The following is a 14,473-nucleotide window of genomic DNA, read 5'->3' on the forward strand; positions in this document are numbered from 1 at the left end:
AGCACATTTATTTATTATTTGTTCATTATAAACATAACAATCAAATATCATTTAATTTAACAAAACATATTATATAAATATATACATCTAAATATATATACTATAAGGAAGGGAAGGGGTAGGAAGAAAGAATAGGTTAGGTCAATGTTATATTGATCGTTTTAGTAATGCTTCAGTCTCATCATAGCCCAAATTGAGAAGCCAGTTGGTCATTTGAATTTTACACTGGTAAGTCGTAAGTGAGAAAATATTGTTCTTCTTATTTATTCTATTATATAAAATTGAGCTCAAATAATTGTATTGGTGACTTGCCATCGCTGATTTAAATGGAATGGTCTGGCAAACCCTATCACTTCTGCGTTTGTTAGATACAAACTTATTATAGGGAATATTTTTATGCTTCCAAAGAATTGTTTGCAGTATATACAGTTGACGCACTGTGAGAACTTTACAAGATTTAAATAGTTCAATTGTAGGGAAACGGATAGGCTGAGAGATCATAATTTTTAATAAAAGTCTTTGTGCTCTCTCTAATCGAAGTATATTGATCTTAGTAACACCTCCCCACGCTGTGATACAGTAAGTGATATTAGATTGCACAAGTGCGTAATACACAGTTTTTAAAGTCTGGAAACAAACAGATGCCCTAAGATATCTAAATACATACATTATTTTCCTTATACGTGAAATTACAGATTGAATGTGATCATTCCAATTTAGCCCCTCATCTATTGTTACTCCGAGATACTTAATGGTCTTAGTGCGAGAGATTTTATTACAGTTGCAAGGAACCTGGTATTCAGAACAATTATGAGCGACTACAGGAAATGACGTAGCCGGTAAAGTATAGCTGGAGCCAAAAGTCATATAATGCGTTTTATCTATATTAAGAGTCAATAAGTTACAGGACAGCCAGTTCATTACGATAGCAAGGGCCAATTCTGCCTTATTTCGAGCATCTGACCAATTCTTACCATGGACAATTAGTGAGGTGTCGTCGGCATATGTTACGATTTTGCAGCCGTTCATAGTTGTCGATCCTTTCTTCCAATAGTTGTAAATATTGAAGATTTCTTTGTTTCTCAATTTCTAGTTTCTCAATTTGATCAGTAATTGAATCATATTTCTGTGTCTGTCTGTGTTTTGTTCTGGTCATGTTTAAAAAATTCTAATATGTCCTTTATTTCGCACATGAAAGAGGCAAATCGTTCGCCAACATCGTCAGAACGTCGCCGCTTGTGACGGTAAGTGTTATTTGGTGTTTGGGAAACAATTTCTTGAGATGCCTCCTTATTAGGCTTAATTCCGGAGGTCTGAGCAGAAGCCGATGAAGCTCGAGGTGGAGTTCGCTTAAGTGGCATTGTTGTTAAATAAAAAGTTCCCAAAAAAAAAAGTATATATATTTTAAAATTCTGTTAGGAGTTGGGTTTGAACTCGGATCAGTTAGAAGTTCGCGAAGGTACAATCCGTCGCACGCCTTACAGAGCCGAGAGAGAGAGTATGCAATGGTATTAGTAAAACCAGGGTATATATATACACTCAAACACTACTTGTAATATGATATAGTCTAATATACGTTATTAGAAATATATACCCTCATCTGTTATTTGATGATGTCAAATATTATGTGTTAGATAATATGTATATTGATAAATTGCAAATGGGTTGTCTACCTAAATCAGGGACCAACACTGTTAATTCATATTGACTTTAATTCATACTTTTTTTGATACACTTCCCTCATTTATTGTTTATGAAAATCGAACATTAATCGAGATAATTTCACAAGAGGAATTGGATAAATATAGTTTGTCTACTTTCTCTTAAGCCCAACTATTCAGTTGCCAGGTACAAACAGGTAAACAGATTGATCTAAAGATTTGTAATTGATAAAGATTAATATTGCTTTTTTTAGCTTAACACCAATCTTGTACTTCTCGCGTTCAAGGATTAAAGCTTCTGTATAGACTGTATATAATTTAAGATCATCACACAATAATAAACATTTAACGTACTCATTATTTTAACAATACCGTCGAAAATTGTAATATAATATTAATTTATCTAAATTCAATCTTGGGGTACACCTGATGTGACTGAATGATAATATGATGAAAATTGGTAGTTCAACAACCTCTCTCTCCCTCGGTTCAAAATAATAATTTGATGAATATATTATGATAATCGACAATGTTCAAAGCATTACTTAAATCTGTACACATGGCATCAATTTGATCACACAATCAATCAATCAACAGCCAATCATTGTCAATTGCGGAACATAGGCCTCTCCCAAGGTGCGTCAAAGCTCCCGGTCCTCCACCTTCCGCATCCAGTCGGTACCCATCACCTTAAGGTCTTAAGGTCCATCGGTCCACTTGGCTGGAGGACGCCCTACGCTGCGTTTACCGACGTATATCGGTCCCGGCACGACATGCCTATTGAATATGACCTTGGTATTGTCCAAGTTCATACCGAGACCGATACGCCGGAAAGACTCGTCTAGGCTACGAAGCATTTCAGTATCTTGTTCCAGCGCTCTGCTATGATAACGATATCATCGGCAAATCAAAGGTGTCAAAGATGTACCCGCCGTTAACATTGACTCCATAACCAGTCCAATCCAGCGTCATGAAAACGTCTCCCAACGCGTTGGTGAACAGTTTCGGGGATTTTACATCCCCCTATCTCACCCCTTTACGCAGTTGTCCAGTCCTGGATGTGGACAGTCATTGTAGCGGCGTTGTACAGATATCTCAGTACCTCGATATATCTCCAATCGATATGACATCTCTGCAATGAGTCGAGCACTGCCCAGGTTTCGATGGAGCCGAAGGCTTTCTCGTTATCCACAAATGCCATACTCAGTGGCTGATTGTACTCATCGGCCTTCTGCACAATCTGTCGACCTAGTGTAGTAGAATGTTATATTTGCAGAGACTGAGAAAATGGCACGAAATCGGCAAAGAGGTCTTAGGACGACATAGCGTCGCGTCGTCGTCCTAAGACCTCTTTGCCGTCGTCGTCGTTAGCGATCTGCACTAAGTATCTCCGCCTTGCCGGCCCGCAAGATGCCTCTTCACGCCTCATTTGAAGGAACCCAGGTTATAAGAGGAGGGGAACACGTAAAGAATTCCATTTTTTGAAAGTGCGACTAAGAAATGAGTTGCCAAAATTTCTTCGTGCGCGATGGAATTGATGTCACAGTTAGGCGGTGATCATCAAGAGGCAGCACGCGAAAAGTTGTGAAGGAAGGGGAAAGCAGGAATTAGAGAGAATAATTCCTCAGAGCACTTACCTTCTGGCTCCATCATCAGATCAGATCGACAGTTTCATATTATTGTATTATTGTGTGTATTACAAATGATTCATGGTACTCATAATAATTTAACTTAATTTTTATTATTTTTTATTTTATTTTTCAACAACTTAATGGAATTTAAATAATTAAAAACATGGGAATTTATAATAGTTATTACTTGTATACACTTATTTCTCAAATATAATTAAATTATACGTTTATTACACAAGTACAAATTAATGCTTATTTATAGCATTTCAAGCGTGTGCTTCTTGTGTTTTATACGCTTGTCCTTGAACTATTGTTGTGTAAAATGAGCTTTGAGTTAGGGAATATACTGGTGGTAGAGTTTTGTTTAAGCTCGTCTGGGTAGGTACCAACCACTCATCAGATATTCTACCACAAAACAGCAGTACTTGGTATTGTTGTGTTCCGGTTTGAAGGGTGAGTGAGCCAGTGTAATTACATGCACAAGGGACATAACATCTTAGTTCCCAAGGTTGATGGCGCATTGGTGACGTAAGCGATGGTTAATATTTCTTACAATACCAATGTCTATGGGCGTTGGTGACCACTGAGCGCATCGGGTGGCCCATATGCTCGCCCGCCTTCCTATTCTATAAAAAAAAAAATCAAGCCTCGAGCCAAAGTTAGTGAACCTTCAAACAACACGATATCAATTATACACACAAATTAAGCATATGATATCTCAATTGTAAGACTAAGTCAGAATTTAATATATAATATTATATGTGATACGAATTATTATTACGAATATTAGAAAATATTACGAATTATAACTATATTTTAATGTGGCAACAAGAACATTGACAGATACTCTTTATGGCGGGAAACTGATAGACTTTGAATTCTTTTAAGAGTATTGCTGATTGCGTGTTGAGATATAGTTTTAACAATGGCGCTTGCCCAGGTCTGAATCGGCAATCTTACCTGTATAACTGCTTTGTGATAGAATATGTCATGAGTGGGCGGTGCCTGCCCAGGCGGACTTGTCTAACCCCTTACCATCAAGTAAAAGCTTTAGCCTCGAACCCTATATTAAAAGCTAGAATCGCTTCGATTCTTCTAATGATGCTAAAGCCTTCAGTGACCTTGAGACTCGCAAGTCTCGAACCTTTAAACAACAGTCAACTTCAAGTTTTTAAAGAGAATGGAATCGCATCACTACTCAACTACAGAGTATAATTATATATTATAATATACACTCGAGAACGTACAGTTGACAGATAACACACTTTAGAAATGTTGCACTCAAATTAAATGAAAAATTGATCACGATCAGAGTACTGAAAACAGTTTTCGTTAAATTTTATTTTACCTTTACAGATTAAATATTTCTGAAAATAGTGGTTCTGTCGTAAAATGTCAACGCACTACAGATTAATGTCATTCCACTCGACAAGCTACACTTTTTCTCTATCCTTTTACCATAGATAAACTGTACCTAATACCTACCTATCCAAGAAATATTTATTTTGACACATCATTTCATTATAACAATTTCACTTTCAGACGATAGTTTATCAAAAACCTTGTAATTTTTAAAAACTTTTATAGTATTTAACTATAATGCAACGATTTCAACACAGTATCGTTATGAAATAATCATTTTGCTTACATTCATAATTCAACTATTGTTAAATATCAAATGATGTATGTTTTAAAAGTCAACTTTATAAATATATTTTTATAAAACAATTTCAAAGAAATCCGCAATGTCTGAAGTAAAAGGAACTAAAGCTTTAGAATTATGGTGTAAACGCTTAGTAAAAGATTGTCCAAATGTGCAAATAGATAATATGACGACGTCCTGGAGAAATGGCATGGCATTTTGTGCTCTGGTTCACCATTTTAGACCTGATTTGATGTAAGTTTATTAATAAATTTATTTTTCTTTAAATATTTATTAAATAGATTGGATACTATGTTTTTTTCGATTTTAAAATATTTCAGAGATGTATCTATGTTAAAGCCTGAAAATATATATGAAAACAATCAGTTGGCCTATACTATTGCCGAAAAACATTTAGGAATTCCAGCACTTTTAGACCCGGAAGATATGGTAGAAAATGAAATTCCAGATAGATTATCAATTTTAACATATTTGTCTCAGTTTTATCAACGACTCGGACATACTGGTAAGTAATTATTTATTTTTTTATCATTTATTGTGATTTAATATGTAGTGGTATAATATTATCTACCAAATTTATTTACAGTAAACACAAACACAAAAGTGTCTGAAAGTGATCCTAAAGTAACATCATCATCAACAACAAATCAAGGATCAGTTAGTATTAACACTTTATTTAAATGCTTGCATTAAATCTGTTTTGATGTTATTAGCTTTACTCAGCACTGCTCTATTTGTGATGTTATTCTTTATCTTTAATTCTCAATTCTACTCTATATATTCACCCTTTTAGACTCCAATCAAATTTGGAAAAGTGGCTTTAGATAAATGTGCCATCTGTGGGTTGCCTGTATATCTAGCACAGAGACTCATGGTGTCACAAAAGCTCTATCACAGGAGATGTTTCCGGTGCTCAAAATGCTCTGGACATTTAAATCCTAAAAATTATCATATTGTTGATTCATCAAATTTTTCTTGTGACTCATGCAAAAATGAACAGACCCTACCTAAGTTAGTAAATAACAATGACCAAATAGGGATGCTGGCATATAGTAGTGAAATAAGCTCAAACCCAGTGATTCTGAGAACTGAAGAGCCAGTAAGTCCAAAAGTTACCAAAACAAGACCGCAATCAATATTAGGTGAGAACAAACCAAATACTTTAAATGTCTACTACATCTTTTATTTCACTTTGCATGTCTGGTTTCTTTAAAATATATGTTTACTATTTTTTGTGTGTAGAAAATAAAAACAAATACTTTTCAGATATTTTCAATCTCTCAGCACAGAAAATTTATTATTAGTTTAATACAAGTTATTAATCTGTTATATGTTAATAAAATAAAGTAGCAAATGATAGTATATTAATTAAAAATGAGATATAATACTTACATTATGGTTTCAAGCATAATTCAATAATCTAATGAAAATGTTAAAACCAGTTTTTATAATAAAAATTACATAATTTAGTACTATATCATCTCATTATTGCAATGTATATATTAATTGATTACAAAAACATAGTTTATTATTACTTTCAATTTTCAGAAAAAATAAACATGTTTGAAAAGAATATAGAAAAAGATTCAAGTATTGAAGACAAAGTAGGAAATATTAGCTTAAAAGAAAATTTTATTAATAAGTATAAAGATATATCGAAATTGGATGAGGTTGATAGGCCTACTAATATAGAAACTATTGATGCAAGTAGTTTAGAAAAGGAATCAAATGAAAATGATGATAATCATTTAAAAACCGATAATATTTATAAAAATCTTCCAGAAAAAGTGTATAAAAGTAATATAGATAAATTTAATTTTTTACAAACACAATTAGCAAATGATACTCCAGATCCCGATAATACTACAAATACCATGAAAGATACTGACTCAATACATATCAAAGACTGCTCTGAAATTACTTCTTTGACTAAGGAGACAAATGGCATATCAAATGACATTGAAATAAAAAGTAATGTAACCGACGATATCAGAATAGCTCAAGGCAATGGTATTTCTATGAATTTAGACATTTCATCTTTGAAACTCAGTGAACCTAACAACATTGAACCAGAAATCACCATAAGTGTACCACCTAGAAGAAAAAAACAAAATATTCCTGGAAAAAAATTAACCGAACATAAAGTAACACCTCAGTTAATCAAACAATATCCTGATCATTTAAACCCTTTTTCCGAGGATGAAGATGAGGTATGTCTAAAATTATTTTCAAAATCCTTTCTGCGATGATATGGGATATAATGCATGCCTTTCCACATTTTGTTTAGCATGACCAACAGGCAGTGCCCCATAAAGTCAGCACAAACCCATTTGGTAGCAGCGATGATGAAGAAGATGAAGTTCCTTCAATCCAACCATCACCAATTGTACCTAATGCTCAGACATCAACACCCTTGTATGTTATAATCCTATTTATTCATTGCATGAATTAACGCTTTGTTAGTGTTGCTTTTTAATAAGATTCTTTATTATTTGCAGAAAACGGCACATTAAGGCGTACAATCCTTTTTGGTCCGATGGTGAAGAACCATCTTCTGATGAAGAATTGGAAGAGAAGAGGTATTACTTTATAATTATATATTAATATATGTAAGTAATAGGTAAAAAAAACTCTTAGTGACTTGATTATTCCTATATAGTTCAAACATGCACAAATCTTCAATAACAACAAGCACACCGAATCTCCCATCGAGTTTGCCAAGACGGAGAAAGCCGAAAGCACCCCCGCCGCCTTCGATTATCGCCGAGCATTTTGATGTTCCTTCCACATCCATGGACGATGTCGCAAGCATATCCTCATTCAGCTCACATACGTCCACTATACACTCTGATCAGGTAAGAAATAAAGCATGCTTTTAGCTCTTATATTTCTTAGAATAACTCACAGAACTTGGAGTCAATTATTTAAGCAAACTTAGACAAACGAAGGTAACGTCTTTAGCCCTAAAGAAAAGTAATACTCAAACCTCCTTATTCATGTCTTAATCTATAGAGATATCTATTAAGACTACTAAACACTAATGCAACATTTTAATACTTTATCCTTACTCAGAATTAATAATAGAATTTCGCAATATCAGATATTTATTAATTTTCTATATCACCTTGAAGTAACAATAAAATTAATCTATGATTTGCTATTTAGAAAGCTATTCCTTTTGAATTGTGATTACAAATATGAGAAGTGAAAGTTTGTGTCGTATAGACTTAAGTATTGTAAGTAGACTCAGTGTACACAGGTATGCCAATTAATAATATCAATAAATGGAAAGTAAGCGCCTTTTAACAACATAATATCCATTTATTATGTTTATTTTTATATCAAATATATCAGCAGTGCCGTTCAGTAAGAACTCATTTCATTACTCGCCCGTGAAATGTTGGCAATTGACTTATGGTGATAAACTATTTTGATGCGTAATGTCGTAATTATTATAATATTTTTTTTACATTTCACGGTTTCTGCGGTGATTTTCGATTTTGTTCTTACAATATACCTCTACAAGTACAGTCATCACGTAACTTCTTTTAATATAAAGAAATATATTTATTTATTTTAAAAAATATCTTTAATATGTATTAGATTGGAATGCCGTTAAAATCATTAAATGAAATTTAGGAAATAGGACAAACTATTACAATTACTACATCGTGTTCTATTGACTAATTAAATACGATGAAAGATAAGTAATAAAGAAACAGTCCGGAAATAACACATGCAGGTTTCCTCATTATATTATTATTTAATGAGTAGAAAATGAATTATGAAATGTAATTATTTATGTATCGAATAAAACCTCATTTCCGATAGTAAGTTTTAAACCGCGACTTTGGTTAAAATTCACGATTTTATATGGCGTTTGTTACCGGAACTTTGGAAGTAAAATTAATGAAATTTGATACAATTAATTAAATTGTAAAGTATAATAGTACTGTGTTATAAATAAATGTCTAAACATGAACTGTTTGTAGTAATAGTGTACATAATATAGCAGAGCTATTAGCAAATCGAATGGAATGGAACATCTAAGGTTAGATAAGGTATAGATCAGACGTGATAAAATGTAATAAATATTAAACAGTAAAAACAAAAACATGTATTACCAGTACTTGCATTTCCTGTAAAGTAATCAGTCCGATATAAACAAGCAATAAATAAAAATAATTCTTATCGGCAATAATTTAGTGTAGTTACAAGATAAACAATAAAACATTATTAATATCACATTAAACGGTATTTACTTTAAGATAATTTATATAATTACATAAGAAATGTCTAATGTAACTTTTGTGACATGATTCATGACAGATTAAGTACAATCAGTAAATACCTATACCTATTAGGCGTTTAGATTCAAAATTTGCGCTTACGTCACGTTTTAGTTTTTAAATTAATTTGTTAACATTAAAATTAAATTTACAGAAATCATTCGGATTATCAACACCTAAATCGAAGAAGAAGCGTCCAGCGCCTACGCCTCCCGACAGTCTTTCGACTGTGTCGGGTTTTGGTGGATCAGCCGAAAAAGGAATCGACTCTTTTGGCCTGCGCAATACGTCCGATGGTAATATTTGATTTTATTTTTTTGTAAAAGTTGTATTCTCCATATATTTCTTATCTATTTATTTCATTGAAGAAATTGTACTAGTTATGTAGAATGAAATATATCCAGATAAACATTACTAAATAAATAGATTCTTAGATTTCTAAGTCGCAAATATTTATCGAGGGGTTTTATATCTATAAATTCATAATTGATTACATATTAACAAATGCATATATAAAACACAAAACACTTAACATATTATAATAAATGCCTCGTAAATGTTATAAAATTATTCCTAAAATAAAAAATTAAAATCGTCCAGGTGCACGTAAAGTGAAAGGTCCGGCTCCAGGACTACCGCTGCCGGAGCGGCGCGAGGTGAAGATGCAGATGACGGTCGAGGAGTTACAGGTGCAGCTCGACATGCTGGAGACCCAGCAGCTGGGCTTGGAGCGGCAGGGCGTGCTCATTGAACAGATGATTCGCGACAAGTGTGAGGGTAAATTCGATCTCTGCACTTTTATTGCTATTACACGCTATTCTTCTATTTAATATTTACATTAATAATAATAATAATAATACTTTATTTCAGATTAAACAATCCATATTAAATTAAAATTAACATTAAATTCAAAAAAAAAAAAAATAATAATAACAAATAAATTAAAATAAATAATTAAAATTAAATAGATTAGTAACGAATGCTTAAACTATGTTAGTACTTTATCCTAGAATTAGACCCGCTTCACATGTACACCATTCCAGTGTTCCCAGAAGTGACTGTCCAATTTACAAGTATTATTATTAAGTATTGAATATTAAAATATACCTATTGTTTATAAATACATAGGTTACAATAGAATACATACATAGAGGAAAATTGTATATAAAGTTATAAACAACTATTACAATCATAATCTAAGGTTCTTCATATAATAATAACAATAGCTATAACATTAACTGAAGATTATATAAGACACATACACTTGATATTTCGCTGCACAGTGCTATCACAATGCATGTTTTAATTTCACTATAATTTATTAATATTATATAAAGCGTGATTTGCTTGGATATAAATTATCAACGAACAATTTTCATGTCTCCACAGCGTAAGTGAGGTTTGAAGGAAAAAGTTTTCGACTATTAGTAACAGTATGTTCATTAATTGAGATTGAAGACTTGAGAATTATGAGAGCTATTATCATTGAGTTTAAAAACAAAACTTGTTTTTTGGTGTACAAAAATTTAAAGAACGACGCCGCGCCATTATATCGGCGGGATGGCGGGCTTGCTGTGTCTATACTATATATCTTATACATCGATATCTTCATATAATGTTTTGTTTATATAGTATTTTAACTAGAATTGATTGTTTTTTAAGGATACACATCTTCGAGATAAGTAGACTACAACTGTATGCTATCGGCGGTTGTTATAAACGATTGTTAATTATTTTTAACATATTATCGTTATTCCTATGTTTACTTATTAAATAAATGTTAAAAATGCACCAAGAGTACGATAATCGAGAAGTTTGAATCACTCGGGCTTCATATTACTACCGCATACTTCTTTACATAATAAAACCGAGGCATAGCTAATCATAATTAATAAAAGTAATAATCGTATGTTCAGGTGACGACGGGCCTACGGCTCCGCAAGAGGAAATAGAAGATTTAGTTATACAACTATGTGAACTAGTCAATGAGAAGAATGACTTGTTTAGGAAGCAGACCGAGTTGATGTACATGTGAGTACAGTAATCGTTGAATTATTCTTCATTAGCATATATTACCTTTTATGTGCGTATAATGTAAGCAACAGGATATTATGTTGCGTTATATAATTAGACCTTGAATATATATTATATATATAAAACATTGTATTGTTTTTTTTTAGACGAAGACAACAGAGGCTGGAACAGGAACAAGCTGATATTGAGCATGAGATTAGGGTAATACAATCTCGACCTGCCGTTAACCGCATCGATGCAGATAAGGTAAATAACGATTAAAATCTTGTTGCAAAATGTACTAGTAATACATAGATGAATCATTAATATAATGTGTCCTTTAACACATACACTTTTGTAACTGTTTATGACAATTATAATAACAAACACGGGATGCTTATGTAGTAAGAAAAGAAAATTAAGTACAATCAATGCAATTTCTACAATCACTAATCTGTAAATACATGAGATTAAACGTATCTATCGTAAATCGATGTAAATCAAATTGAAAATTGTATCGTCTACGGTAGAGTATGTCTGTATGTAATTATTTAGGTGCGCGAAGAGCAGCTGGTGTCGCGGCTGGTGGAGATCGTGCGCATGCGCGACGAGCTGGTGCAGCAGCTCGACGCCGAGAGACGTCGTGAGCGCCAAGAGGACCTCGCTATCGCCGCCTCCATCGCTACCAAGAGAGGTACCTCCGGCACCGGACTAAATACCCAACGGGACTTGTCTCCGCTTCCCGCGTTTCTTTTGCTACGAAGGAACGCACAATTTTTTTGCTTTTAAGAAAGGATGCAAATCAATAAATTAATTAGTTGTTTATCAATTTCCTTTAATGTATTATAAAAAAAACCATATACAGAAGTATAAATACAATCATATGAATTATTCCGATAAAACACACTCGAATAGGGAAATAATTATAATGTTGGGAAAATGTTTCATTGGCTTATATCATTTCTTTCAGCACAAAGGAACAGTGAATCAAATAGTTCTTCCATGAAGTCTACAGATGCAGTAACACCGGTAAAGAAAAATAAAGTGAAAGACAAGGTTAAGAAACAACTAAAAAAAGCAAAACATACATTAATTTCCAAGAAAAAGGATGAAGACAAACCGGACAAAGAAAAAAAGTCAAAGTGAATTTGTATATATTTATGGTCTTTAATATTATAGTAACTACTAACATAGACCTTAAGCGAAAATGACGTATTAAAAAGATCTTATCTTAAAATTGTATAAAAAGCGTATAAAGTACTTAAGAAGACTGAAACATTCCACTGAACTTATGCACATTAAATCCAAATTGTCAGATAAATAATTGAAGCTTCAAAAGGAAAACACTATTAACATTATAAACCAAATGATGAAATGAGATTTTAATAGCACAAGTACTTAGGCGAAAACTATCAAACTTAAAATCATCGAAAGGTAAATTTCGCGCTCTCTTTAAAAGCACAATTTTTTTTTTTAAAGGGAGAAAATAATGTTGAAATATTCTAATATTGGTCATCTAATACTATTTAGCGGTATACACAGCACAATAACATTTTCTATTGTTAAATAATACTCTGTTTGTATTTGATATGTGAACTATAATATAATATTTAATTTTTAAAAAGTTCTACTTCTTACAATTAATTATCACTTTAAAAATCGCAAATTATTTTAATTTAATATATCAATTTAAATACAATGCATCATTATAATTAAACTTAGCAGTTTATTATTTGGAATAATTTAATTTATCCATATTAGAATCTCACTATTGCATTATAGTTACAAACAATGTATATAAAAAACCCATAGAAATATCTGCTCGAAACACTAACTCAATATTTCAATGCTTTTTAAAATACAGCTGTGCCATTGATTTAAATTATAAATAATAAAATATGTTTTCAACGTTTTTGTCCTAATTCATACTGCCATTTGATATTCTTTATTAATAAAAATGTTCAGTGAAGGACAATTTAGTGTTAATTGGTTATATTATTTAGAAGGCTGGAAGCATGAGAAATGTTTTCTATAATAAATTATTTGATATTTACTCCTCCCGAGTCTTTAAACTTGAAAAATAAACTATTGCAACTCAAAAACATACATATATAATTATTGTAACAATTTGTTGTTTCTTAACTTATGTCTTCTTATTGCATCTTTTAATATATTAATAGGCTATTATGGTAACGACGCATTAAATAATTGTATCAAGTATGTCTTTAAAAAAAACATTCATTTACAAATGTTACTGGTATCAAAAATGTGAGTTTGTGCACAGATAGATGGACAGAATAGTGTTATTGCTTACATTTATTATGCCATATCTTGTTAAAGTTAGGTATTTATGAGTAATACCAATGACTATGTGATGATTACTATTTCTTAAATAATAAATTTATTTAACAGATCAACTGAAGTTAGTTATGCTGTAGACGTATTTATATTGTTTATGAAAGGGCTTATAAATAAAATAAAACAATTTATATATAAAAAATGTGCTGTTCACAAATAAATCAAAAAATAAAATGATTCATTCAGGTATTCATGAACATTTCAGGTATTTACATTTTTTTTAATAATAAAATATATAGTCATTGTATAAGTTAATTTCCAAATTAATTATATTTACAACTGTTGAGCACGCAAAATATTATATAATACTCCATTTATTTATTTTTTGCTAAATATTATTTTTTTTATAATATTTACATTTGTTATAAATGTTGTACATTTACATATTACAAATTATATTAAACCATAACATATTAAAGATAGTCTCGATAATTTTTTTTTACCTTATGTAAGTGCACTTAATATGGATCTTAACATTATTGCACAAAGATAATATACTTTTTTTAAGTTTAACCTTGTTTTATTTTTTTAACTGTGATAAAAAGATATAGTATCTTTTTATCACAGTTAATTAACGAATAGTCGTGAATATGACATGCGACGGTTTCTGTCGTTTTAAAATATAAGACAAAAACCGTAGACGGAGAAACTAAAAGACTAAGGGCCCTGAAACCGCGATTGAGGCAGCTAGTGTGTCAATGCGTGCGCATAATGTTGCCATAGTATCCGTATTCCCTGTTTTGGGAAATAAATAATTTTCAGGAGTTAATTAAAACAAAACGAGGTTACTAAATTTTACTTTTTAATATTTATTATATTTTTTTTAATTAAAATACTTTTTTGCTTACCAACTATACC

General features: G+C 31.6%; 1 protein-coding gene across 2 annotated transcripts; it reads left to right on the forward strand.

The window, feature by feature from the left end:
• The first annotated feature begins 4,803 nt into the window (after positions 1-4,803).
• On the forward strand, positions 4,804-14,128 carry LOC126769907 (MICAL-like protein 1). 2 transcript variants are annotated; one of them, XM_050488880.1, is made up of 14 exons: positions 4,804-5,189; positions 5,276-5,460; positions 5,542-5,612; positions 5,749-6,097; positions 6,504-7,165; positions 7,243-7,370; positions 7,454-7,534; positions 7,615-7,810; positions 9,399-9,540; positions 9,845-10,021; positions 11,161-11,275; positions 11,425-11,524; positions 11,813-11,951; positions 12,228-14,128. In XM_050488880.1, exons 1-14 carry the CDS (start codon positions 5,038-5,040, stop codon positions 12,401-12,403), a joined length of 2,673 nt encoding a protein of 890 aa, XP_050344837.1. In that variant the 5' UTR covers positions 4,804-5,037; the 3' UTR covers positions 12,404-14,128. The 2 variants fall into 2 exon arrangements, with proteins under 2 accessions (XP_050344837.1, XP_050344838.1); XM_050488881.1 differs by having other exon boundaries at positions 9,845-10,015.
• The last annotated feature ends 345 nt before the right edge of the window (positions 14,129-14,473 follow it).

Source organism: Nymphalis io, chromosome 8, assembly GCF_905147045.1.
Source record: "Nymphalis io chromosome 8, ilAglIoxx1.1, whole genome shotgun sequence".
Classification (NCBI taxonomy): domain Eukaryota; kingdom Metazoa; phylum Arthropoda; class Insecta; order Lepidoptera; family Nymphalidae; genus Nymphalis; species Nymphalis io.

Excerpts from the sequence above, each read along its gene's own strand:
- LOC126769907 (XM_050488880.1), top strand. The coding sequence starts at position 5,038 with ATGTCTGAAGTAAAAGGAACTAAAGCTTTAGAATTATGGTGTAAACGC. Across the intron at positions 6,098-6,503 it reads AAGACCGCAATCAATATTAG|AAAAAATAAACATGTTTGAA; the intron begins GTGAGAACAAAC and ends TTCAATTTTCAG. Across the intron at positions 11,276-11,424 it reads CAGACCGAGTTGATGTACAT|ACGAAGACAACAGAGGCTGG; the intron begins GTGAGTACAGTA and ends GTTTTTTTTTAG.